The following is a 27,486-nucleotide window of genomic DNA, read 5'->3' on the forward strand; positions in this document are numbered from 1 at the left end:
CTTTGTATTAATCCAAGTTTGTGCTGAGAACAAATCGAGCTGAGCTCGAAATTTCTATCAGAAAAACTGTACACTTTGTTGGATTAATATCCTAGATTATTTTGTGCTAAAATAAGATGCAGAAATTATACCATTTGATATTTTTTATCAATCAACATTTATACCAAGAGCAGGTCGAGTTGCTTTGTATTAATCCAAGTTTGTGCTGAGAGCAAATCGAGCTGAGCTCGAAATTTCTATCGGAAAAACTGTATACTTTGTTGAATTAATATCCTAGATCAGTTTGTGCCAAAATAAGATGCAGAAATTATATCATTTCATCTTTTTTTATCAATCAAAATTTATACCAAGAGCAGGCCGAGTTAAACTCGAAAATTTTTAAGATACAATTTTATTTAAAAAGAACTACAAAGCGTGTGCGCACATTTGTAGGTTTAACCGCAACCAAGATCAGAGCAGGGGCCGCCGCGGCGGCACTGTCAAGGCAGGAGCGATTACTGGCAGAGACGGCGGCGATAATGGACGCGGCACCAACAGATTTGGCGCACTCGGTAGAGGAAGCGCTAATAACGTGCGAGGAGGATTGAAGGGCAAGCAGCCTGGTGGCGGCCTAAGGAAAGTAAACTGGGATCTTTGTACCTTGGAGCCATTGCGCAAAGACTTTTATGTAGAGCATCCCGCGGTCAGGAACAGGTATTGATAGTATTGGTAATTAGCACTAAATACAATATGAGGTAATATGAGATATGCTCACGAATTTAATGCCTTGTTAGATCTATGGAGGAGGTGAATCAGTTTCGCGAGAGGGCGGAGATAACCGTGAAGGGTCGGAACGTTCCCAATCCCGTACAATATTTCGAGGAGGGGAACTTCCCGCCTTACGTAATGGAGGGTATTCGTAGGGAGGGATATTCGCATCCAACCCCAATCCAGGCCCAAGGCTGGCCTATTGCCCTTAGCGGCAGGGATCTCGTTGCGATTGCTCAGACTGGCTCTGGAAAGACACTTGGAGTGAGCAAGATTCAAAGCACGCTCGATATAATACAATAAATACATTAATATCTAACAGATGTGGAATTTTCGAATGTTTGCGTTTCTTGTTCAATTTTATTTAACAGTTGTTCAATTATTCGGTAAATCATTTAAGCAAATTGCAAATGTACTTTATGCAATTTAAGTGAAAATGGATAGATAATATTTTAAAGGTGTGTTTGTACATTTGTGTTAATCTGCTCGATTTTTTTCAGTATATTTTACCCGCAATCGTGCATATCATACAACAGCCGCGCATGAGCTGTGGGGACGGCCCGATTGTCTTGATCTTGGCTCCAACCAGAGAATTAGCTCAACAAATTCAAGAAGTAGCCAACAGTTTTGGAGAGACCGCAGCTGTAAGAAACACGTGCATCTTCGGCGGTGCTCCTAAAGGACCGCAAGCGTACGATTTGGAGAGGGGCATTGAAATATGCATCGCTACACCAGGTAGACTTATAGATTTCTTAGAAAGAGGAACCGCAAACTTGTCTAGGTACGTACGACCCTCTGAAATTTCAACAAGAATCGTCTCTATTGGAGAGTGATTATATAAATTTTTATAATCATTTAAATGTCATTTTAGGTGCACGTATCTAGTACTCGACGAAGCCGATCGCATGTTGGACATGGGATTCGAACCTCAGATACGAAAAATAATCGAGCAGATACGACCCGACAGGCAAGTCCTAATGTGGTCGGCGACGTGGCCTAAAGAAGTTCGCGCGCTCGCGGAGGACTTCCTCACGGATTATGTCCATCTCAATATCGGCGCTCTGACCCTCTCGGCCAATCACAACATCACTCAGATCATCGACGTTTGTCACGAGCACGAGAAGGACTCGAAGCTGTATAGATTGCTTCAAGAGATCGGTACTGAAAAGGAGAACAAGACTATCATATTTGTGGAAACTAAGCGTAAAGTGGACGATATCACGAGAAATATTCGACGCGAGGGCTGGCAAGCTGTGAGTATTCACGGTGACAAAAACCAGCAGGAGAGGGACCATGTGCTGCAAGAATTCCGCAGCGGAAGAGCGCCGATCTTGGTCGCGACTGACGTAGCCGCCAGAGGCTTGGGTACGTAAAGCTCTGTTCGGCTATGCTTTGGTATTGGCGAGACACTAGGAGGGTCACGGTTAAACTGGGTAGTGGCAACACTTATTGGATTAGCCGGTGATGCGTTGTTAAAGTGAGACCAGCCGACAGCTGTGTATGTAGCGGTGTGTGATGCATTGGAACTCTTTACCGTACTTGTCTCGAGTGTATCGTAGAGCCGTGTAAAATTGATAACGTTTCTCGTGTGGTTTATGCCTCTTTACAACTTTTCGTTTTGCAATTAGAACGTATGTGTGTTGAACATTTTCTAATCTCGGTGATCTCTTACGTTTTGTAAACCCACCTTCACCTTGTTTCAATCCCATTAATTTCTTGTGAATAAATCTGTATCTTATTTCATGTAAAAATTATAGAAATAGCCAACGTTCTTACCACTTGAATGTTCGATTTGTGACTGTATCGATTATTTGACTATTAGCTTCAATGTTGAAATGAAGAGTCTTGTTGATTTTGATAATGATGTTTATATAAGAGTAAGGTTCTGAAAAATGCACACAAGCTACCACTAAGTCTGTCTGCTTTTCTTTTTCAGAGGCACAGAGTACCCTAACTCAACGCGGTGTACTGTCAGTATTGGGCAGACACAGTGACTATTTTATTTTTCCTTGCTTATTTATTATAACAATTACCAGATGGAAAGCTAGACTGATATGCGATTTAACTTCCGTTCTAATTTTTCCATCACGAAATAACAAAGTAAATTTTACCATTGATGCATTAATCAGATGGTGTATCAGATAACACTAGATAATCGCAATATACGTTTATTTTACTTGATATCATTTGTCATAATTACAAGATTAAATGAATATCTTTTAAGCAAGGTTTTTATCATACGTGAAGTAACAACCATGAATATGTAAACTCAATTTGCAATTGCAATACGAAAACTCAAACAGGCAATTGTTAAGTTTGTCATTCAGTGCCTCTAACTTTAACTTTACGAAATTATTATGCGGTGCCTATCGAAACTAATGCGCCCAGGCTTAAACCCTAAATTGCTGCCTCTATCCCAAACCAGACACAACCGCTGTGTCTGTCTAATCTCTAGGCCGCCAGTATATTACCATAAGAAAGCAACCAGAATTGCCCCCCCCCTTTAAAAGCAAACGGGGTCGTTCTCGCTGATTTCACGTCGGAATTTCCAAACGAAAGGTGGGTGTTCAAATCTATTTTATCTGGAAATTTTTATATCGATAGTTTCTTGCCAAAATGTTAGTATATTATGTACACGTATCCAATATGTATTCAGTTTACTTGACGCGTAGAGATATATTTTTCCTTTCATTCAGACAACTTGTCGATCAACGTCTGACAGTGTCTATCGATTATGCGTAGATACAAGCATCGACAAGCTTGTCGGTAAAAATATATTCAGTTAAATGAGAACATGATCGATTTAGTTTTCGAGTTCAGAAGGAATTGTTGAAATAACAGATTTTACATATATTCATCAAGGAAGATACGGCCGTTGTGTCCGTTAACATCATTGATAATAATTTTTTTACTATTTCGCAGACGTGGACGATGTGGGATACGTGATAAATTTCGACTATCCGTCTTCGTCGGAGGATTACATACATAGAATCGGTCGAACTGGACGTAAGCGACAGACCGGAACGGCGTATGCCTTTTTCACGACTCACAACATGAAGCATGCCGGTGATTTGATAGAAGTTTTGCGCGAGGCAGGACAGAACGTCAATCCGCGTCTCAGCGAGATGGCAGAGATGGCCAAGGCGGGAAGCTTCGGCGGCAGAAGTATGTTTTCGCACGCAGTCTGATGTCCGTATTTATACGTATACCTTTTTATTCCAATGGCACATGCACACAGTAAACTTCCGTCGCTCTATATGGCAAACGTGAAAGAAGGAGTAGCTTGCTTCACCTCCGATCATGATCGCTAATTAATTGGATTATTTATATATTTCAAATCTGTATCATTATTGCGATAAGGTGGAAAGCGTTTCGGCGGTAATGGCGCTGAAAGGGGCAACGGCCGGAGAAGTAACGACGGTAGAGGAAGAGGCGGCGTTTCGGCAAGAGGGAGAGGGACTTCTCGCAGCGGGACTTCTTATCAGCCTTCCTCGGGCGTTTATTCGGGACCGAATTACAGTAGTTATAATAATATGAAACAAAACGCTTCCCCGAGCCAGAACGCGGCGTACGGGTATAGCACCGGCGTGCAGAGAAGCTACGGACAGGGGAGTAGTATGCCTCAGAATTACGGGGGTGGCGACAATTACGGAAGCGGCTATTCCTACAGAAGCACGACCTATTAATTCCGTTTTTTTTTAATGATTAGTAGCACGTAATGTGTGAACCGACGATGTAAAATGTATTTACTTATAGTGAGATTGGACAAGATGCAAATAAGAGCCTGTTAAAGCTTTAATAGACGAAGAAAGAACGTATAGGTATACAATAAGTTACGTGGCGTAATAGTGAAGATTGTTGTTCTTAAATATATATATATATTTCTGTTTTTCTTTTTAACATCTGTGATGCTTTGACGATTGCCGAAATTTTTAAGAAAAAAAATTGACATGTATTTGTTGCGTGAGTCTGTGTTATAGAATTAATAAAGTTATCTTTCGCTTTCTTCGAAGTAGCCGAGTTCTTTTCCGTGTTCTCAAGAATTAAAACTTGCTGTTTAACGAGTGAGAAGAAATATGGGACAACGTATTTCGCGCAGCGACTCGATTTAGAGATCTACCCGGACAATTTCACGTACAAAAATTCAGACGCATAAAGAAACGTGACAAAATGTCTAATGTAAGAGTGATTGAAGTCTGTACGTTACATGACTACTATCTTTATTTTTCTGGATAAAAATTAATCGGGCTTTCTGGCTTCCGATTGTCAAATTGCTAACGAAACGTGTATAGATCCTACAGTCCCCTATTATGAGATAGCGGAGTTTCCGCTAAATTAATAGGCACCGTCTGTTGGTTCCACCACGAATTTATTGCCCTCGGAGTGAAAGCCGTTCAGTGGCAAATTGGATTATTAGATCGTGTGATCGTCGCGAGAAGAGATTTGTGATTGAATTTGGACGTTGCAAAACCTATCTCGTATTAGAATCTTACAATAGCAGGGGACTTTCTTCTGCGTAACGTTACACAACACGGCCAATTGAATCTTCACTCGTGGGTATCCAAATTCTTCTCTTCCTTTAAGAGAAAATCCTACAGTGATAAAGATATAAAATTATAACGGAGACCGATCTCGGGCGCGCAGTTTGAAATTTGGCGCGCGACTCGCCGCGGTCTAGTTGAGCGGGCGCGCGCGTGGCGGCGCTGCGGCGCTCGTCCGTGCCTAACTTGCAGTTCCGGCGCGGAACGGCCCGCGCCTCCTCGCCGCCGTTTCCCCGGTTTCCCCGTCGACGGGAGTCCCCCCGAGGAGGCGTGCGCGCCCCGCCCGCTCCTCCTCGACTCGCGCGGCGATTTTTCCTCGCGATCGCCGAAGATCGTCGCCCGCGGGGCCGCGACCGCGAGCCGCGGAGGGACTACTTCGCCGGCCGCCATGACACCGTGACGCCGACGGCCCGTCCTCTCGTCCCTTCAGCTGGCTGGCCTGCACGCAGGCGAACGTGTTCTCGTCAACCGGTCCGGATCGCTCCCGACCAGCAGCGGTAATCGCCGAGGAAATCGTACAGAGGACACTCACGCATTCCCGCTCGCTGCAATGTAAGTCCGCGCGAGTCGACGCGGGCCGAATTTCGCCCCCGTCGACGCGCTATTCTCCGCTGAACGTTTCGCTACCAGCGAACGCGCTCGCGATCGTGCGCCATTTTGCGAACGGCGAGGGACTCCTTTGTCGCGCTGGCTCGGCGCGGTCGCGCGAGGACCCGCCGCCGGGATCTCCGCGCGGTGCCGCGACGACGTGCGCGCGGATCGCCGAGCGGAATCGCCGCGTCCCCGCCGTTCCCTCCAGGAGCCGCGGATTCCGCTCGCGCGTCGCGTCGCGTCGCAACGAGGGGGGAAAAAAAATTCTCGACGTGACTTTCTCCCGGGGGCTCGGGCCGCGCGTGGAATCTTCGCGAAAATCTCGCTCGGCGTTCGTCGGCGAGAGGGGCGCGGCGTGTCGCGGATAAGACGCGGCGATAAGAAGCCGCCGAACGGGCGATTAATCGCGATGACGCATAGCTTCGTGGAAAATTGGGGGAGAAGCGGCCGAGTCGCATTACGTAAGTCTGACGTCTTCGTACGATTGTTTTTTGCGATGCCGTTGGCGAGAATCTCCGTGGGCAATTGCGAGAAACTTGCGGGACGCTCTGTCGCGCGGGACGCGCCCGATATTTTATAGATCGGCTCTTCGTGGCCGCGCTGGAACTTTTGCGTTTAACATCGAACGTATAATTAGACGTGGGGAGAACGAGGAAGGTTGAAAGGTTCGGATGACGAATAGAGGGAAATTCCGTTGCGCGGTAGGATCCTAATATGGGACAGCGGGGCTTCCGGTAAATCAATAGGCGCCGTCGGTTGATTCCATCATGAATTTATTGCTCTCGCAGCGACGTCTGCTTGGCGGAGAATTGATTGTTCGATCGTGCAATCGTTGCGAAGAACGGCTTGCGCTTGAACTTGGACGTTGAAAATCTGCTAACTCATAATGGACGACTTTCCTCTATTCGTCCTGCGAAAGTCTCCCGTGTGCCGACAGACCATTGGCTGTTGGAAAAAAACACACTCTCCCTCCCCGACGTTCAATAATCGCGTGTGCCGTAAATACGTAGCGTATCGCGGTCGAGGCGGAATCGTGCGCGCTGATACGTAAGCACGCGAAGCGGTTTAGCAGACAATCGAAAGTAATTTGTGACCTTTCAGCCTCTCGGCGAGCTAATGGTTAAATTGTAGGCCTAATGCCCGTTTGACGCAGATGCAATTTTGATCTCGGTTAAACTTCGGCTTTTTCTAATTTTAGAAATTAGATAAAGAGGCAATTTCATAATAAACTTTCGAGTAAGACCCCTAACTAGAACCAAACAACATGTGAGCAAAGCGCCGATGCGGGTCACGAGGCAAGATGTAGGTAGCCCAACTTGTTATTCTTATATTTAAAAATGTGAATTTATATACCGTTTCTTTCCGCATTTGTTCTGCGCGCTGATTTCTCTTTCGGACACAACGCAGTTTTCTTATCAGTGGAATTATCGTCAGCAAGTTGGCGTACTCAAATCGATAAACGATTCGTAATTATATTTAAAATGCTGCATTTCAGCATTTTTCTGATGCTACATTTAGCATTCAATATCCCCCCCCCCTTCCCCGTGCTGTAAATTATTCCTATTGCGAAAAAGAAATCTGCGCGCAGAACCAATGTGAAAAGAAACGGTATATAAATTCACATTTTTAAATATAGGAGGTAACTTAAGGCGATTTTTCTAGCCTCTCGGTATGTCAACTAATAATTAAATTATCACGAGACACGGTAGTAGATTTGCATAATAAAAGTGCCTTCATTTTTCTCCCACGTGCCCCACGAGTGGAGATATTGCAATGCAAAGTTGTCCGAGTTGCTAAATTCTCGATATCTCGATTACCAAGAAACGTCTTTGTCGTCTTGGTCGTGGGGCCGGTTGTTCCAACCTCTTGATAAGTTAACGAATAGTTAAATCGCACATAGGTCTTTGTTTCTCCTTGAAATTAGGCAAAGGTGGACATAAGATTAAACTATTATTTTACCAAGAGGTTGGAAAAGCCGGCCCTTTGTCCTTTAACTGGACACAAAAGTAGACACAATTTAACTATTAGCTCACCAAGAGGTTGGAGAAATCTCCATCTTTGTCCGCTTGAAGAGAATTTAAACTGAAGCTAGCGGCACACGGTGCTTTTCTGCTTGCTGGTTTGCTCGCGTACATCTTGATCCAAAATGCAATCAGGGTGTCAATTCCGTATCTTACGCTGTAGTGAAAATGCTGAGGCTGAGTAGCTTTGTCTCTAGCCGTCCCGTTGGAAGAAGACAAAGCCGCTCGCTTTTAGCATTCTCACTGTATTGCAAGATACAGAATTGGCCCCCCCGATGCGGTGCTAAAAATCTACTCCTTGCGTCACTTGCATTACAGATGTTTAGCACTGCGAGCACATCTCGACTAGAGTCTCTCTGATCTGGGTGTCGATTCTGTATCTTGCGACATAGTGAAAATGCTAAGAGTGAGCGGCTCTCTCCAAGGGGACAATTAGAAAGAGACAGAGCCACTCACTTTTAGCATTTTCGCTACAGTGTAAGATACAGGATTGACCCACCGAGGCCAGTTTCGGCAAAACTCTACGTACAGCATGCGCGCCGTGTAGAGTGAGAATATATTTCTTTCCCTCGCATCATTTCGCCGAAACTGCCTGTTGGCCAGACTCTTGAGGGACTAATTTCGACCACAGCCGAGCTAACTTGTTCTTCTTTAAAAAATTTTTTTTTTAATAGAAATTTAATGATGGTTTCGGACCTTTGCTTTGTTCGAAAAAGGGCATACGGTGAACGCGACCGTTCCGACAGACGTGGAGGAGGCGGAGGTGCACGCGGCGGCGGCGGACGCTTCGGCGGCCGCGACGGCGGGGGAGGCGGCAGTAGATTCAGCAGCAGCGCGAACCGCGACGGCGGCTTCGGGGGCAACAACTTCAAGAACCGACAGCCGGGCGAGCGTCTACGCAAACCGCGATGGGATATGAGCACTCTACCGCAGTTCCGGAAGGACTTCTATCAACCGCACCCGAACGTGATGGCGCGAAGTATTCACGCTGTGGAGGCATATCGTTCCAACAAGGAGATCACCGTGAAAGGGACCAACCTACCTGGGCCCAACATCTACTTCGAGGAGGGCGGTTTCCCGGACTACGTGCTGAACGAGATCCGCAGACAGGGATTCGGCGAGCCGACCGCGATCCAGGCGCAGGGCTGGCCGATCGCCCTGTCTGGCCGGGACATGGTCGGCATCGCGCAGACGGGCTCGGGCAAGACGCTGGCGTACATCCTGCCGGCGATCGTGCACATAAATCACCAGCCTCGACTCAGCCGGAATGACGGCCCGATCGCGCTGATCCTGGCGCCGACGCGCGAGCTGGCGCAGCAGATCCAGCAGGTCGCGTCCGACTTCGGTATGTCTTCTCAGGTACGGAACACTTGCATCTTCGGTGGCGCGCCGAAGGGGCCCCAGGCACGCGACCTCGAGCGCGGAGTAGAGATCTGCATCGCAACGCCAGGGCGTCTGATAGACTTCCTGGAGCGCGGCACCACGAATCTACGTAGGTGTACATATCTAGTGCTCGACGAGGCCGATAGGATGCTCGACATGGGCTTTGAGCCGCAAATTAGGAAAATTGTAGAACAAATACGCCCGGACCGTCAGACTCTCATGTGGTCGGCCACGTGGCCGAAGGAAGTGCGTAACCTCGCGGAGGAGTTTCTAACGGACTACATACAGATCAACATTGGCTCCCTGCAACTGGCCGCCAATCACAATATCCTGCAGATCGTCGACGTGTGCGAGGAGTACGAGAAGGAGAGTAAACTCATGAAGCTGCTGGAAGAGATCTCGAACGAGTCGGAGAATAAGACTATAATATTTGTGGAAACTAAAAGAAAGGTCGATGATATAACAAGAGCCATTAATAGATACGGATGGCAAGCGATTGGTATTCACGGAGACAAAAGCCAGCAGGAGAGAGATTATGTATTGAACCGTGAGTGCTATTGCTATGGTTTTCCAAGTAACGCGCGAGACAAACGTTCCTTTTTACTCGAATGTCATTGGAAATTTTCCTATCTTTGGTCGGCCGCGTTCAAACGAGTGAAAAGATACTAAATTTCTTACAAATAACTGTCAAGTATCTTGCAATATTCTCTATACTTGTCGAAAGAGGATAAGAGTAGAGTTAACTTTCCGCGTTCGTTTTGCATCTTGAATGTATCGCGTCGTATTGTTATTCGTAATACAAGAGACGTTGTTTTAGAGTTCCGGAATAGCAGGTCTGCCATCCTAGTGGCTACCGACGTGGCGGCGCGAGGTCTAGGTAAGAATCCGCAGATATATAGGTATGATGTAAGGGTCAGGCTGCGATGGTTATTTCACATTTGTGAAAGTCGTGGTATTGTAATGTGGCAACGGATAACGGCATGTGCCAGACTGATTGACATTACCTCCTTACCAGTGTGGCTGGAGATAATTTAATTACTCTTAAGGAACTCCACAGGAAACGACTAGTTACATATTTCCCCCCCCCACCCACCCCATTTGATTTTACCATTGACACACACCATATACACGTACACACCTTCCGTTTCGTTAATTTTTTTTTTTTACGCTAATTCTTTCGTTTCGCCCACTAATTAAGCGAGAGTTTTCGGTAAGCGCGCGTCGCAGAGCGCACCAATTAACATCGCCATTGTCTTTTCAGCGGTACGATTAATGAATAAGTTCTAATCGTTTCGTTAACTTCTTCTAAGCCTTAACTTCTTTTATCATAGACTAGTGCGTAAGTGGATTTTGACGTTCTTCTAAGGCCGCTCGCGTGTTTTATTTTTGCACGGGAAACGATTACGCCGAGTGAATCTCGAGCGACGCTGTAGACGGCCGTCGATATTAGAAAGAACGTCAAAATATTTCAGCTTTAAGAGTGAGGGAGCCAGGTAAGCGATTAGCCAGGCTTATCTCTTCCGATTTTGTACTCTCAGATCGAAACAAGTCCTGTCAGTCTGGTATTAACGTGCTGTTCTATGTGTTTTCAGAGGCACATGCGACTCTGGAGTCTTAGAACTCTGCAACTAGCTTTGGAAAATGTAATTGAACGGGGCGTGACTGCTGGTCGCCGCCCCCTCGCAACAAGCTAACCAAACGCTGTGCCTCGGCCACCTTGCCACTCGAAAAACACTCTCACTCTGTACCTGCGACGGTCCAAAGTATGGAAATCGTAGTGTTAGGGCGTTTAGCATCAGGACGAAAAAGAAAAGAACAAAATGGATAAATATTGCCGGTTCACACATTCGCTAGATTGAGATAGCAAATTGCATCAAGTCGCGCTCTGCATTAATTGTGATATCGTTTTAAATAATTGTCAGTAACCGCGTCTCGCCTCGCAGACGTTTTCAGAACAATTTTCACAACATTCCGAGAGTTTCACGTTCAATATGTATGTCGCTTGTGAATTGTCAAAGATTCTATAATGTTGGGGCGAACAATCTGATGTAATGTTCACAATTGAGTGACGTCAAAGCAGGAGGGAGTTCTTCACAATATTGCGGCGCGTAGTTCTTGATGCTAATTATTTGACGGGGAAGTACATGTGGGGGTTGAGTGGAGAACGCAAGGTGCTCACTTGGTGTTCCAACCTCTTCACCGAAGCAATGTACAAGGACCAAATTTCGAAATAGCCAGCACAGATCCATACTTTGGTGCGGGAGAGAAGGGTGTAACGTTGACTAAGAAATAAAAATGTAGAGCTCGCTAAATACGTGAAGCGAGAATTCCATGAGAACCATCTGAGCTCTGATTCCTCTACATTTCCAAAAAATGTATTTACCATTTCCAGCTCTAGCTCGCAAACAGGTAATTACATGCAGACTTGCTCTTTGTGGTCAACTTAAATGTTGTATGCGAATTGCAAATGGAACTAAAGCTACTTTGCTTGCACTTCGGGATGATATTTTCTATTGTACATGAGGTAACTTTTGTGTCTGTGTCCGTCCTTCGTATCCAAGTGTACCGTCTCAAATTGTCAAGCGCGTTAGCGGCACGTTAAAGAGGAGAAGAGTGGATAGTTGAATTGTTTGTTTGTTTTTTTTTCCTACATCTTGCAAATGCTTCAAGGTTTGGAACGCTCGATAGTGGTAACCTACGATCAGATTCTTTAATTCCATTAGCAAGGGCAGCGTCCTGGTAAAATGCTTGAATCTATTCGCTTTATAAGAGTTAATTGAACCACAAAGAAACAAGTATTTTCCGTGTGCCGCAATTATAATGTAACGTATCTCGCAGATGTCGAGGATGTCAAATTTGTGATAAACTTGGACTATCCATCCAACTCTGAGGACTATGTGCACCGTATTGGACGTACTGGTCGCTCGCAGCGTACAGGAACCGCGTACGCCTTTTTCACGCCCGGCAATGCCCACAAGGCTAGTGACTTAATCCAAGTTCTGGAAGAGGCCAAGCAAGTTGTCAATCCGAAACTGTACGATTTGTCCAGAAATCCCGGCGTTTATAAGAGTGAGTGTTTGTTCACTATTTTTTTTGTTCACATTGAGATTTAAAGAAGATACTCTTGAAATTTACATCTAAATAGGGAGAAAATGTTGACCCTATTGCTGTTCATTATTAGGAGGATTATTAATGATTAATGATTAGGAGGACGATATGGTGGACGCAGCGGAGGTGGTGGCGGACGAGGCTCCGGAGGCCGTGGCGGTTCACGAGGCACCCGCGGAGGCCGCGACACAGGAGACAGAGGGAGATTCGACCGCTCTTCCGGCACTGGCGCGAGCGATCGCGGCAACAAATGGTCCGGAAGCAGTAGCGGTGGGTTCTCGTCATTTAGAAAGTTGATTGTGTAATCTCGTTCGATTAGTTCTCGCTTGGAAATGGAAAAAAAAGACAATGTTACCGCAAATATTCTAAATCAGTAAAGTATCAGTAACTGATGCAATCAAGTCTCCACACGTATTCTTAGCCCTTCTGTTCTCTCCACCTCCCTACCTCTCTCACGGTAATTCACTGTCGTCAGACATTGTGACACGTTCGATAGCGATAAGATTTGGTAAGAGAGAAAATTATTGTGTCTTGTGTAAACGCCTGCTGTACGCTTCACGTAGGTGGCATAGGCGGGGCTAGCTATGGAAGCAGTAAATCATTCCCCCAAAACAGCTTCGGGAGCGGAACCTCCGGCGGTGGCTCCAGTAGCTACAGCCAGAACAGTAGCGGGTACGGCGGCGGCAGCGGCTATCGGCAGCAAAACGGCTATTGACTACAAATGAACGGTTAAACGTGGGTATTGTACAACATAACAAGAGAAAAAGAGAGCGAAAGAAGTGGATAGATAATCTTATTTAGATAGGAATTTATCTAAATAAGAGAGAATCGAGTCCAAGGACGACATTTTCCCTGTCTCTACATATCTTTCTCGTTTGTAACAGAACACTCCCGTCTGCGTTCCAGAGGGATTAATAGCGGTATCGACGCTTGATATGAGCCGACGAGCCCAGAGTTGCGGAGAATCGTTCCAAACAATTTGCACTTACATTCTCACGAGCATACGACTCCTTTTTCTTTTCTAGTACACATCGACTTTTTCATTAGCTTTAAGTAATATTATAACGATATCAATTACGCAAGTCACATGTGTTACATTTAGGATAGCTCCTTAATATATTCAGGCGGTCAATGATATGTCACATGATTGTCGCCGAGCGATATAGTATTACCATTCGATTGGCTTGCCGCTGTACATTCGATAATAAATAGTGCAAGGGTGACACTATAAAAAGCTGAAACGTGGCATTACTCTATGTAAAGTTTGCTTTCTCTCCAACGTTTCTTCGACGCAGTGTGTGCGTATTTATTTTTTATTCTTTACGTGCGTATTTATTTCTGTAATATTATCGGTATCGTTACACGTAGCGATAATAATTTTTTTATTTATATCTGTATAATCGCAATCTTTTTATTTCGATCATAAACACATTTTCAGATATCCCTGTAATGTGTGTCAAATCGCCAATGTGTAAACGTGTGTGCTCGGACGACCGGCATTCGATCGATGCGTTAACGCGACACATTTTGGCAAGTTACGTTATGTATTAAGATACAGCTGGCTGAGAGCTACGAATGCCGTCGCACAGACACGCGTATACACATGCTAATATTAGATTTACTACGAAATGTCCTATCTGCAGACGCTCGAGATAATTTCATTTAAACCGCTATCGATAACAATTAATCTTCGTCGAGTGTCAAGGAAGACCGTCTGCTTCATTCATTGGTCGATCCGCTTTATCGAGAATCATACGATCCGGTCCGGAATTTGCCCCTTTACTCAAATGAAAACATTTACTCCACCGCGATTTATCGGCGTTGGAATAAAATATTTGTTATGTCTATGATTAATGTACCGCCTGCTTATTCCACGATAATCGAGCTTCTCGGCTTCTTACCAATTCAATTGTCCACATTGTCGTTACAGAATGTACATGTATTTATGGCGATGCTGTAATAAGTTATTGGAATGTGTAGAATGCCGCTGCTTCTTTGTCACGCAATGACACTTCAACACGGCAGAATATAATAAAAAGAATCGTTTCGTATAAAATTAACGAGAGGTAATAAGATTACTGCTGTCTAGTATAATTTCATTTATACGCTTTTCCGCATATTTATGAAACTCCACAACGTTTGTATCTTCGTGTCTGCTACGTTACAACGATGGCACACTTGGGGGCCCCGGTTTCACCAAATGTCGCTTAACTTTAATCTCAGTTTAATTCACGTTCGTCTCTTTCTAAGGCAACAGCTGGAAAGAGACGGAGAACGAATTAAGCCAAGCTTAAAGTTGAGCGACGTCGGCGAAACCGGACCGCAGGCCCGTGTTTTTAATCTTTTTTTATCGATAAAAATTGGCTCGCAGCCAATCGGAAGGCTTATTAATCACTTTCAGAGGCGCTTTTATTGATAAAAGGGTTCAGAATACGGGCCAGTGTGTCGTAGACTAACGATAATCGACGGCGAATTGATATAATTTTCCAATTACGGTGGATACGTGGATTATGACTAAGCGCTAATCGTGCGAACCGCTTCTTCGTTAATCGCCGTTAAAACAAAGAGGTTTCGTGTATCGTAATAAGCGCGCGTGTATTAACCGGGCAGAGAGGAAGCGCGGGATTAATATTTGTAGTCGCAATTATGCGCGTCTAGCGTGACTGAGAAATTGTGCGTCAATCGTGTTCGCTAAGAGCTCCGAGCCTAGAAGATACATTTAAACGCGGAGATTTACTCTCGAGACTAATGGCAAACGACATGATGCAATTTCTATCTAACGTTGAGCGTTGGATGAGCTAGCAGTTGATACGCTCCGCTTACTCACGGGATGATGATCGTAATTGCTGCACGCTTTAATTTGCTAAAATCGGATTTTTTCGTTTCGCAAGGTATATTTCAAAATGCTAACGAATGCAATTTGCCGTTTCGTTTTGGGCCACAACTGCCTCGTTCTGTACGCGTAAAAAGATATACAAGGGCAATTGTGTAAGAATCTGAAGGCGTTATTCCTGTCGTGAAAACGCACCGAGATCTATCTTAGGAACGCGCGACCGCCGAATACTTGAAAAAAAATGTTCCCTTTCGAAGGGTCGACACGGACTCCGCGTGTCTCTCCCGCGTCTCGGCGCCTCTGGAAAAAGAGATTCGCCATTTGGAAACGTGAATCGATACCGAGACGTTTGGAGACGTGAATCGAGGCCGAGAAAACCGGTCGTGATTTCGTTCGATACCCGAGAAAGAGAGGAGACTTCCCGGGCTGTTCAAGGGCCGTTTTCGCGCGCGCGACGTGGAGGAGGTCTCGAGCTCTCCCCCTCCCCGGGGGTTACGTCAGCGCGATCCCCGCGATCCCTACTCGGCGACGACGGCGTAGTCGCGAGGGCGCGGGACGCGGCGGGATTTTAAAGGCGACGTGCGAGGCGGCGACGCGCGCAGTCGGCTTCGCGACGGGCTCGGTGGCGGACGTTCGCACGTGCGCGAGCGGGTGCTCTCTCTCTCTCTCTTTCTTCCTCTAGCGCTCTCTCTCTCTCTCTCCCTCTGCCCTTTCGCCCCTCTACCGACGATCAGCCCACACAGTCGTCGGACGTCACTCGCGATAGGAAGAGGCGGCAGTCAGTGATATCAAGGATACCCGGCTGCGTCCGTCATGACGGAGGAGGCTCGCAAGGAGGTTCGCGTCTGGTGCGACGGATGGTGAGCGACGACGTTTAGCGGATACTCTCGGGCGCGCCGGGGAGACCGTCGGGGAGGCGGCGAGCGACGCCGGAGCGGCTCCGCCGCGGAGTCGCCCGTCCGTCGGCCCGAACCGACCGACGCGGCACACGTGCCGTGCCGTGCCGCGCGAGTCGCGTCGCCCGCCTCTCGGGCGCGCGATCAATCGATATTAACGCGCCGCTCGTACGTGTCCGACCAACCCTTCTTCCGCTGACGCGAGTAAAATCGCGAGGAAGGCGAGTCCCCGGAGAGCGAGGGAGCGAGAGAAACCCCCCCTCTCTCTCTCTCTCTCGCTCTGTCTCGCGCGCGCGCGCGCGCGCGGTTCTCCGCGTTGATTTTTGCGCCGATCGCGAGCGAAGTATGTCGTTGAATTGCAGATTCCCGGTCGATTGTTATATTTTGGTAATTTTGTCACTTTGAGGGCCGTTTGAAAAGTTCTCGGGAGTGGCGTGCGACTGGCGGCTCGCGCGACGTGACACGTCAAATGGAAAGTTCCGACCTTTCTATGAACACGTCGAGTGTTCCGATTCATTTCCGTCAAATGGATTCGTTCTTCACAGAGTCAGTCAGCTATGTCGTTCGAGCGACATAGCTGATCTTTTAAATATAAACCTGAAGCCGCGATCGACCCTTCATCTCGCGAGGAGGGCCCTGTCGGCGATGGATACTCGTATTGATACGCGAGAGGAACGAACAAGCCCTTAAGGCCAATGTCCACGATGCTAGAACTTGGTCCAAGTTCTAGTTTCGAGAAATGTGTACCCAATCAACCTGCAGCTATTCTTTCTCGGTATTAGAATTTGGACACAGTTCTTGGATCGTGGACACAAGGCTTTAAGGGCAGCTTTTACGGAATCGCTGCAAGTTGATTGGCCACACGTTTCTCGCAACTAGAACTTGGACCTAGTTCTAGCATCGTGGACGCAGGCCCTTAAAGCCTTGCGTCCAAGTTCTAGTTCCACGAGACGTGGAGCCAATCGTCTTGCGGCTTTTCCGTAAAAGCGCCGAGCCCTAAAGCCCAATGTCCACGATGCCAGAACTTGGTCCAAGTTCTGGCACCGTGGACACAGGCCTTAAGAAATTGACCCAATTACAGTCGAAAACAGGAAGAACATCGGACTGTGACGGGCCAATTTTAGGACTCAGGGCTAAAATCACCTATCGTAGACTGGGAGACTTGAACCGACCATCGTCCGTTCGGCGATCTATAAAAATTGTACCGCTCGACGTGTTCGCCTCGTAGAAGGGTCGGAACTTTCCGTTTACCTCGTCCCTAGAACTTTTCGAGCGGCCCTCGTGCTTCGCACTCGTATCGCCGTTCTACCGCGAGGTGGATTCAATTGAAACACGCGCGCTCCGAAATCGCGCTCCGTGATTGGCGACAGAGAATCTCGTCGGCGCCGCGACACGATTCGGAGCGTGCGTGTCCTCGTTTTAAACGCTCCGATAATAAAATGATACGCGGCAGAGACCGGTCCTCGCCGGCCTAGAGCCGAATTCCAGCCCTTGTCCCCCCTCCCCCCCCTCCGCCTTGCCCCCTGTCGTCCTTCGCCACGCGACCACGCCGTTTCGAACGCTTGCGTATTTTTTTTTGTCGGAGAAAAATACGCAGTCGGCAACCTCCGTGGCAGTTTTATGGGTCTTTCGCTTTTCTTCCAACTAATGTCCATTTCTACCGATGTTTCTACCAACGCAGTCTAACTTTAATCTCGGCTCAGCTTACTTTGCATCCTTTTCTCCCGAGGGGGAAACCGCTGAGGGCATTGTGGTGTACATACTTGTGGCATTACTGGGCATTACTAGGACATTTTTTGGGCATTACGTCTTTCTGGGGCATTATAAAGATAAAATAAGATAAAATAAGGTACAGTAAGATAAAATAAGATAAAACAAGATAAATACGATAAAAGAAGATAATAAGATAAAGTAATGCCCACTGGGCATTAGTGGGCATTGGTGTACAAGATTTTGGTCAGCGGTTTCCCCCTCGTTTTCTACCTAGTAGCACCAATACATTGGCCCGCAATATTGGGAGATAGCGTAAGTCCAGTATTGCCAATATTGGCCCAATATTGTAAGATCGACGCCTTCTCTTATTTAGCCAATACTGTATCCGTGTTAAACCAATATTCTCTTTACATTGTTAGATATTGGCCACTGCATTTCCAATATAAATCTAATATTATATAATTGTTACACAGCTGGAAAATTTGTGTTTTCTTGCTAAAATTTTTGTGTTAAATGTTCAGCACATTCATGTGTTAATTTAACATATTGCTCTTGTGTTGATTGACTTCAAATGTAAAATTATTAAAATAACTGAAAGGAAATGTTAAAACAACACAATGTGTACTTATCTTTTAATCTTACACAAAACATATGTGCTATATTATTAGTAATAAGATTTATCTGTTAAAATTTACAGAATAAAATGTTGATTTTATTCTATACAACATAAGTGAGAGTAAAATGTAAAACTTACATTTTTTAAATTCATTTTGTCATTAAAAATATGTTAATTTTACACCAATTTATTTTGAGATCTGCATTTATCTTGTGTTAAAATATTAACAGAGTATTAGTGTGATCATTTAACATATCCATATTAAGTTGAATTAACTGTAAAATTTGTATGGACCGTTTGGGACATGTGATATCTGTTGAATTTAACACAAATTTTTCAACTGTGCATTCTGCAATATTTTATACATTTATTCCATGGCCAATATTGGCTTTACGTTGGACAATATCGGCCAATCCATTTCTAAAGGCTTGTGTCCTCGATGCTAGAACTTTGTCCAAGTTTTAGTTCCGAGAAACGTGTGGACAATCAACTTGCAGCTACCCCATGAAAGCTGCAAGTTGATTGTCCACACATTTCTCTAAACTAGAACTTGGACCAAGTTTCAGCATCGTGGACACAGGCCTTAATATAACCAACATTGAGCCAATGTTCAGACAATGTTGAGCCACTGTACTGTGCTACTATGGTTAGTTTTACGAATTAGTAAAAGACAAGAAGAAATGGAAAACGAGATTAAAGTTAATCTACATTGATAGAAACGGGCACGAGATAGATTAACGTTAATCTCGGTTTAACTTGCTTGCTATCTTTCTCAAAGTTTTAGAACGAAAAGGATGAAACAATGAACGGAGGATAAAAATTGATCTGCACCGATAGAAGTGGATTTTCGTCATTTGCGTTTTTGGGATAGAAATAAATCGCACACCTTCGTCTATCGACGGCGAACGAGTCGTTCGAGACGACGATCGATTAGCGATGGAGAACGATATAGCTGGAGGCGCGGCGAAACATGATCGCAATTCCGTACGCGATGCGTTCACGATTTACCGCCTCTCTTTTTTTTCCTTCTTTTTTTTACGATGGCGCAAGACCCTCGGAATGCGGCACCTTGATTGTAGCTCACGTATATACTTTTTATCAATTATGCGCGATTTAAAATTAGCGTTGTCACGTTGATGAACGAACGTGACGCAAGATGAGCTCGTCAAATTGTAGCTCCGAATCGATTTCAATCTTCTTTCGAATACATTAATACTAATTGTACTCCTTCGACCGCTACCCCCTCTTCCCCTCAGTTTCGAATCATCGTCGTATACTTGACAATCCCGAACATATTTCGCGATTACGACGCGTGTTTCCCTGTTTAAAATATTAGATGGAGTTTGATCTGATTACATTAGATTACGTGCAATTTCAATGTAGCTAAATAAGAGTCTTATTAATTTACATAGAAAGTATTAGATAGAATAGATAGAATCTGATCAGATTACATTAGATTACATGCGATTACATGCAATTTCAATGCAGCTAAATAAGTGTCTTATTAATTTACGTTGAAAATATTAGATAGAATAGATAGAATCTGATCAGATTACATTAGATTACATGCAATTTCAACGTAGATAAATAAGAGTCTTATTAATTTACATTGAAATTATATGCAATTTAATGTAATCTGATCAGATTCCATCTGTATTATTTTAAACGGGGTTCGAAAAAACAATGATATGTAATTTGTAAACGATCTACACTGGCCAGTGTTAAAAAAAATTAGTAGTTTTTTTAAATAAAAACATTGGCCAGTGTAGGTCGATTAAAAATTACACATCATTGGTTTTAAACTACTGGCGATATTAAACCTGTTTGAGGGTTCTCAAAACTGTATTTGTCCCAGCACATTTTTGCCCGTTGTTGAATATTAATTTTCGCGCGGGCCACGGAAGCTTGTACGCGCGCAGATGCGTATTTCAATGTGTTATCGTGCGATTTATATTTCGCCTTATCGCACGATTGATATAATAATTATCAGAGCTACGTTGCACTCCAAGGCTACTTTACATGCCTCTGTTGACGGACCACTTCTCGAAATCCTTATCGAATCATTAAATTACATTCGTTATTAATAATCATATCCATTAGATATTTTCACGCGGAAATTGTTTTTTTATTTAATTTCGTCTCGTACACTGATGAAAAAATTATTTTAAACTAACAAAGTAGATTTACTTCAAATTATTTTTTTTACTAAAGTAAATATTTATTCTATGTAAATAAAAATATCAAATGTCAAGTAAATCTGTGTATTTTATATTAAGTAAATTAATTTAAATCGTTACATTTTCTACATTCAACTAAAGATTTCATGAAATAGAGAATCCTATTTATTAAATAAAATCATTGTTTTTGTCAAATAAGAAATTCAATTTTCTTCGCTGTAAAACTTGTATCTTAGTAAACGTTTTATCGAATTAAAGTAAATTTTTTAAATTTAAAATTATCTGCTATTTCATATTTAATAAATATAATACTTAAATTAAGGAAATGCATGTTTTAATTTGTTTATTATTATTATAAATTTAAGTTAATAAGCTATTAGAAGCCACCTAATAAATAATTTTCTTGAATAAAGTATTTTGGATTGACATATTTTTTTTTATCAGTGTACACTGAGAAAAATTTCCATTGGATAAATCGATCAAGTACTTAGCGTTTCCGATGGAAAATTAACCATCGGCTTCTCCGATTAAATTTTCCGATTAAATTGCGGATATATTCGATAAAATTTATCCAATGAAAGTACAGTCACCGATGAAATTTAATCGAAAAACCGATTATATTTTTCGTCGGATATACAATTTAATTGAATATATCCGTTTGTCAATTATTGTCAATTAACTATTCGATTAGGCCAGGATATTTTTCTCAGTGTACGGGCGGGAAAACCCTCTCGGTTTTCTCGAATTGTGTGCCGCGCGCACACGATTTGCAGATTTTAGTTGAATATTATTGGAACGCGACACGCCGAGGGTGTCTACAGACCCACTCAAATATGCATTTCCCCGTCTATTATTGCTTACGTATTTACGGTGAAACTAATATTTAGTCCTTCATTCCGATCAAACAATTTGGACAGTGTTATTTTGCAAAGATTTCCAGTTTTTCGATAATGTAAATAAATAACGAAGGCTCGAATTTGTAGTCCAGTTTATAAATCCAAGCCCACGGCTCTGGATTTTTGTTAACATCGCAAACGATGGTCTCTCGATACAACTCTACGCTCGGAGCTCTTACATATTTGCAATTTTTAATTATTGTTCAGTTTTAACTTTTGACATTTATGTTGGCAGTAAAAAAAATTTTTTTTACAGTTTTCAACGATTGACCTTTCCTTATCGAGTGAACACTGCAGTTCGCGAGTTGGCAATTTTATGATAAATACGTAATGCGAGCTGTGCGGATTTGCGAGCGTATCTCTCGTCGGTTTTTACAGCGAAATAACTTTTCATTCCACCGCGCCGAAGATGACCTAGTTGCAAACCGAAACGTTTGCCGAGTTTTAATTTTACTAAAGTATTATTAGTGTTACGACACGAACACCCTGTACGGTGACCTTGTTCACAGGCTTCTATACCGAACTTCTTGAAATAATTCTTCTCGCGAGTCGAGACAATTTTTCTGACACGTTTTGTTCTCTTGTTCCGACGACACCAAGTAAATACAAACGAAATGTCGATTGCAGTTATGACATGGTGCACTTTGGACACGCGAACTCCTTGAGGCAGGCGAAGGCTTTGGGCAACTACCTGGTTGTAGGTGTCCACAACGATGAGGAAATCACGAGACACAAGGGCCCGCCCGTCTTCACCGAGCAAGAAAGGTACGTTGCTTCGTTGAAGGAAATTATGTAAGCCGTAATGACCGGCCGCGACTTGGATTGTCATCCAGAGTTTGTTATTATGTGTTAATCAATCTTTCAAATTCCACGCATTTAGTCCCTCGAGACTCGCAACGCCTGTAGCGTAGCGGATGCACGTGTTTCCCGCTTCTCGTGCAATACACGGTTTTTTTTCTTTTTTTTCTTAGAGACTAGACACGGAAGATTACATAATGACGGTAAAACACTCCGATTCTAGCACATTGTAACATGCTTGGTCATTACGAGGGAGATGTTGTGCGAGTTCTCCATATTCATCATCGTTTGGATGTAAATTATTAATATATTCCAAAGCTACGATCGTGTCAGGCTCGGCGGAGAAGGTCTCGCTAGAGCCTTGACATTTTAGGTCAATACTTGCGTAGGGAAAAAAACACCCGAGCGGCCAAGGAACGCAATGTATCGTTGCCGCGGAGCAAGAACCGCTATCTTGTCAGCCGCGGTTTACATAAGTTACTTTCCCCGGTACTAATTACAGATTATCTTTCCGGATTACGTCGATGCGGATATAACGATTTTGCATCAAATTTTTACGGCGAGACTTAAAATCGCTACAGTTTTTGCGAACAACCGCTCAAGTACGTCGATAAAATAACGACGACGATTGCGTATAACTTTTATCAATCACGGGCGTAACCGACTCTGAATTTCCTTCTTCTCAGGTACAAAATGGTGCGCGGCATTAAATGGGTGGACGAGGTGGTCGAAGCTGCGCCTTATGTCACAACGTTAGAAACATTAGACAAATACAACTGTGATTTCTGTGTTCACGGCGACGATATCACAATGACGGCTGACGGCGTGGACACGTATCATTTGGTCAAGGCAGCCGGTCGCTACAGGTAATTTCCTTAAAAGAGAAACCAACATTATTACTCTGTTCATTTCGAAGATCGTACCGTCTTTTGCTAACCTGGCTATATATATATATTTCAGAGAGGTCCAGCGTACAGCCGGCGTCTCGACGACCGACCTCGTGGGACGAATGTTGCTGATGACGCGGCAACACTTTCGGCAGGGTGACAACGAGTACAGCGTCGACAGAGAGCCGAGCAAGAGCATGGGTCAGGACCGGACCGCCCGGAGCCCGTGGACCGGCTGCTCGCAATTTCTGCCGACGACGCAGAAAATCATTCAGTTCAGCGACGGCAAGAGCCCGCAGCCGGGCGACAAGATCGTGTACGTGGCGGGCGCGTTCGATCTCTTCCACGTGGGCCACTTGGACTTCTTGGAAGTCGCCAAGAAGGAGGGAGACTACCTCATCGTCGGTTTACACACCGATCCCGCCGTTAATCGATACAAATGCGGCAATCATCCTATCATGAACCTACACGAACGTGTTCTCAGTGTACTAGCGTGTAAGGTGAGCCTCTTTTTGCGCCGACCCGACATTTTTAATGAGTACCTGCGTGAATCAATTGTTTAAAATAAACGTTACGGAAGAGCGGAAAAATACGGATTGGTACACACGAACTTACTCGGTGTATCAGTATAGATGCAATCTGCGTAGTCTTCGGAAGCCTGCGTTGCATATTATCGAGCGAAAAGAAAAACTTATAAGTCACGCCACCGTTTGAGATGACAGAGTTACATCACATCAAGTTCTTATGCATTGTATTCTCTTCTTTGCAGTATGTTAATGAAGTTGTAATCGGCGCGCCGTACGCAGTGACGAGAAATCTGATGGAACATTTCAACGTATCTGTCGTGTGTCACGGGCAGACGCCTATAATGCCTTGCGAGGATGGATCGGATCCATACGCGGAGCCCAAGAAGCAAAATAAATTTAAATTGTTAGATAGCGGTAATGACATGACGACGGAAAAAATTGTTGAGAGGATCATTCTCCACAGGTATGTTCCATCTTCACAGGCCTGCTATGCATGTGTACTTTCTTTGTCAGACTTTCTAAGAACAATATCTTCTGGTCCTTCAGTCCGTAGAAGATTTCCGATGATAGTTTACACGTAATCACGATTCTTTAGTTATGAAATTCTTGAGTAAATTAATTACATGAACATTTTGGATATAAACGATGCTTTCAATTTGCTCAAGTAGAAGACACATACGTGTTTGTAAAAATTATTTATATGTTATTCACATTTATCCCAATGCAGCACTCATGTCTAAAAGACGTCTTAAAGATGTCTTTTAGAGACATACGTATTGTTTGGGACGGTACACTTAAATATGTTACAATTATTTGAGAGAATAATACAGTAACTGTTCGCGTTGTTATTCAAAGAACAATATGCGATTTAAAAAAAAGATTGATTTCCGTTTCGACTTTTGTGAAACTGAAGATAATTCTGATACGCTCCTCTACGTTCCGTTCCTATACGTGCCTATAATAAAATTGCTGCTGCAAAACATGTTTAATTACGCCGAAAAATTAAAGAAAAAAATTAAGTATTAATTTTTCATATTCTGCTTTTTATCCCCCCAGGCCGAACGAGCTTTATACGGTTATTAAGACTTTCAGCAAATGTTGATAATTAAAGTCTGGTTGTTTTGTATTCTCTATTCAATTATTGAGCAATCGTTGATGGGACAGACCTGGCAGTTCTGTATTTTCTATCCAATTTGCAATAAACGCATATTTACTTACGTCTCATTATAATTTGTTGTCATTCATTCATTTACTGCTTCTGATGGGATATGTAATTTCGTTCATCTTGCAAAGTGTTTTCTTGAGTTTCATTTTGCTCCATTCTCTCATTTACCGCGATATATCGTGTACAGTAGCCTCTTTCAATGATAACACACATTCACATATCCCAACGACTGCGAGCATTCCTATCACGTGTTGATCTAGCGTCTAATTGCAGGTTGGAATACGAGGGTAGAAATTTAAGGAAGGAGAAAAAAGAGCTTGCCGCTTACGAAGCCTTCATCAAGTCTAAGAAAAATGACAGGATCGAATAATTGTTCGTTTTTATTTTCCCTCCGCGAACATTCGCGGTGTATACGTGTGATGATCAGATTTTATAAAATCAACGTGTAAATACGACGTCACACCGACACTCAATTTATCGTTTCAAAATGCCTTACATAGTTGAAATAAATATTTATAATCGATCAATCAGTATGCTAGAGATGTCGATTAGCGATGTGGAAGTCCGCGCTAGTTTTAATTTCTTGCAATATCACTACGGACGTTGGTGCACAACGACGACGATTGTGAAATCAGGCGACCATTTTATATGCAAGGTGTGCCAGGACTATTGTCGTCCGCTCGATACATTTTTATCAGTTTTAATTTTTATCAGTAAAAACGTATTTAGGTTTGCAAATGGAAATTTATGTCTTAACTGATCATAGTGAATTTTTCAGGAAGATTATCTGTTGTGAACTCAATAGAGTTTCAAAGCGACTTTGCCAACCAAATTTGACGCGATATAAAATCCAGAAGTTATTAATCAATATATTTTATGTAATTATTGTGTAATAATATAATTATATAATATAGTATGAGATATTATGTAAGTAAATATAACAATTAATTTTTAAACATTTCTAAACAGCCAGACGAAGTTTATTGAATTGTACCGCGTTTCAAAGCTAATTTCAGCTAATTTTGTTCAGCAGTAGCTAAAGTAACTTCGGGTTTATTTCTAGTCACACGCCTGGAACATAGTCCTGGAACATCCTACATATATCTCACATATCTCTAAAGACAAGAGTCGTCTTAAAGGTATATCGTATGTTACAAAGCCTTTGGACGTAGGTATGTTTAGCAATTGTTCTTTCACGATGTTCACATTATGTCGTTGCTTGACTCAAATATCGAAAATAATCACAATTACGTATAAGCAATCATGTAAGACGCGCTGTAGAAACGAAGATTGAATATTTTTCAAGTCGAGCTGTTGAATTTCAACTATTTTTCGCTATTATTCTCTTTCCTCGTGCGATAATCTTCGCATCGCCTTATCATTACGTCATTTATATCTTTTTCGTATACGTTAGAGCATTTGTTATTTGTTCGATTGGAGTTTCGATACTTTTAAGCAAATTTTACGGACATTATGACTTGAATTTTACTGAAATAACGCGTTCGGTCTTGAAAGAAATCCTCATTGTGCAATACAAAATGTATGGTTTTCTTATATTAACATATTTAACTAGCGAAGACACATCGGCACACGCGCAATCACGTTCCGAGTATTCCGAGTAGTCCTTCATCTGGGAATTATCGAATAGTCGAGAATGGCAGGTAAAGGAGCTAGACTCGTGATTCGGTCTAATTAATCGGAAGTTCCTAAGCATTTACAAATGCCTATCGCATGTTTCTTAGCGATACCGTGGTCGTTGCTAGACGGCGATACTTACGGCCGAGCCTGGGCGGTTCGTAAGACCCGGCCGGGTAGTTAATTCAACTTTTACGACAAGCACTGTTCATTGAATAAATTATGACGCGTAATTTAAGTGTTAGATTTTCTAATGCGAGATATTAGAGTATCGTATGCCCAAAAAATATCAACGGAGCCAAAGAAGTTAGATTTATGGCGCACGTCGTATAGACTGAACGAGAAACCGAGTTACCGTTTATCTCCGAACTTGGAACTGTTTGCGAACTATGGGGAAGTGACAGGGAAGATACGTCGAATATTCGTTGCCGCACGCGAAGATATGTTTAAGGATATTCCAGATAAACTATCAGAGCTCTCCTCGTTAGACATTAAATCGCGAGGACCGGCAACTGTCCGTCGAGCTTTCACCGAAGTAAGGATCGACGGTCGAGTCGACGGGCGGACTGCGACTGAACGAAAAATCGGGGACATCCTATGTAACGCAAACAGGTTCTTCGACCTGATAACATAGTGGCGATGGCATTAGCGCCGATAAACTTGTGTAGCGACAGTTGAACTAGATTACACCGGAAGAAAGAAACATTGTACAGTTGGTGATTTTCTACAGAAAGAGTCGACACCAAACAAAAATTGTAGCACGCAAAAACAAAGATTGTTTAACCTTTTATTTTATAATAAATAGTCATTGTACACGGTCACATCTACAATAGTCGTAAGTAATGTTGTGTTACGCTTCTTAGTTACTTTCATGGATCGATTATCGTGTCCTCAGTATCGCGCGTTGTGCTGTTTCGCGATTGGTTTTATTCTCTTTCTCTCTCTCTCTCTC

The 27,486-nt window shown here is 43.5% G+C and overlaps 3 protein-coding genes and 1 long non-coding RNA gene across 7 annotated transcripts in view; all 4 read left to right on the forward strand.

Annotated features, from left to right (window-relative positions):
• The window catches only part of LOC105569003 (ATP-dependent RNA helicase dbp2-like), a 7,868-nt gene extending 3,109 nt beyond the window's left edge, over nucleotides 1-4,759 (forward strand). The window contains exons 2-7 of one of the 2 annotated variants that reach the window (XR_001009467.1): nucleotides 433-693; nucleotides 774-1,011; nucleotides 1,248-1,528; nucleotides 1,619-2,112; nucleotides 2,684-3,306; nucleotides 3,670-3,753. Coding sequence is in view for 1 of the 2 variants with exons in the window: in XM_012025120.1 (XP_011880510.1) it covers nucleotides 433-693; nucleotides 774-1,011; nucleotides 1,248-1,528; nucleotides 1,619-2,112; nucleotides 3,670-3,912; nucleotides 4,108-4,433 (1,843 nt within the window). In the remaining variant the exon portion in view is untranslated. Of the gene's footprint in view, nucleotides 1-432; nucleotides 694-773; nucleotides 1,012-1,247; nucleotides 1,529-1,618; nucleotides 2,113-2,683; nucleotides 3,307-3,669; nucleotides 3,913-4,107 lie in introns of those variants that run through there. The other variant, XM_012025120.1, reaches the window with a different exon arrangement.
• A 933-nt stretch (nucleotides 4,760-5,692) lies between these two features.
• LOC105569005 (ATP-dependent RNA helicase dbp2-like) lies at nucleotides 5,693-14,451 on the forward strand. Its single transcript, XM_012025121.1, has 7 exons — nucleotides 5,693-5,840; nucleotides 8,617-9,830; nucleotides 10,101-10,160; nucleotides 12,122-12,352; nucleotides 12,491-12,661; nucleotides 12,955-13,126; nucleotides 13,276-14,451. Coding segments are annotated over exons 1-6 (1,830 nt in total). The 5' UTR covers nucleotides 5,693-5,838; the 3' UTR covers nucleotides 13,107-13,126; nucleotides 13,276-14,451.
• On the forward strand, nucleotides 10,168-11,597 carry LOC105569004. The gene is made up of 2 exons (XR_001009468.1): nucleotides 10,168-10,776; nucleotides 10,876-11,597. It is a non-coding gene; the product is annotated as an uncharacterized LOC105569004 (long non-coding RNA).
• Nucleotides 14,452-15,793: 1,342 nt separating the features above from the next.
• LOC105569006 (ethanolamine-phosphate cytidylyltransferase) lies at nucleotides 15,794-27,361 on the forward strand. 3 transcript variants are annotated; one of them, XM_012025124.1, is made up of 6 exons: nucleotides 15,794-16,084; nucleotides 22,150-22,287; nucleotides 23,007-23,186; nucleotides 23,281-23,707; nucleotides 23,977-24,197; nucleotides 25,160-25,238. In XM_012025124.1, the coding sequence occupies exons 1-6, from the start codon at nucleotides 16,038-16,040 to the stop codon at nucleotides 25,164-25,166; spliced, it is 1,020 nt and encodes a 339-aa protein (XP_011880514.1). In that variant the 5' UTR covers nucleotides 15,794-16,037; the 3' UTR covers nucleotides 25,167-25,238. The 3 variants fall into 3 exon arrangements, with proteins under 3 accessions (XP_011880514.1, XP_011880513.1, XP_011880512.1); XM_012025123.1 differs by lacking the exon at nucleotides 25,160-25,238 and adding an exon at nucleotides 24,791-24,964; XM_012025122.1 differs by having other exon boundaries at nucleotides 15,795-16,084; nucleotides 25,173-27,361.
• Nucleotides 27,362-27,486: the final 125 nt, after the last annotated feature.

The sequence above is a fragment of the Vollenhovia emeryi genome, unplaced genomic scaffold (assembly GCF_000949405.1).
Source record: "Vollenhovia emeryi isolate VEMERY1.0 unplaced genomic scaffold, V.emery_V1.0 DF939126.1, whole genome shotgun sequence".
Classification (NCBI taxonomy): domain Eukaryota; kingdom Metazoa; phylum Arthropoda; class Insecta; order Hymenoptera; family Formicidae; genus Vollenhovia; species Vollenhovia emeryi.

What these genes read in the sequence shown, in the direction of transcription:
- LOC105569005 (XM_012025121.1), top strand. An exon ending in AAATCCCGGCGTTTATAAGA is followed by an intron (nt 12,353 to 12,490) that starts GTGAGTGTTTGT and finishes ATTAATGATTAG; the next exon opens with GAGGACGATATGGTGGACGC. An exon ending in ATGGTCCGGAAGCAGTAGCG is followed by an intron (nt 12,662 to 12,954) that starts GTGGGTTCTCGT and finishes CGCTTCACGTAG; the next exon opens with GTGGCATAGGCGGGGCTAGC.
- LOC105569006 (XM_012025122.1), top strand. Translation starts at nt 16,038, where the DNA reads ATGACGGAGGAGGCTCGCAAGGAGGTTCGCGTCTGGTGCGACGGATG. An exon ending in TCAGTGTACTAGCGTGTAAG is followed by an intron (nt 23,708 to 23,976) that starts GTGAGCCTCTTT and finishes TCTTCTTTGCAG; the next exon opens with TATGTTAATGAAGTTGTAAT. An exon ending in GAGAGGATCATTCTCCACAG is followed by an intron (nt 24,198 to 25,172) that starts GTATGTTCCATC and finishes GTCTAATTGCAG; the next exon opens with GTTGGAATACGAGGGTAGAA.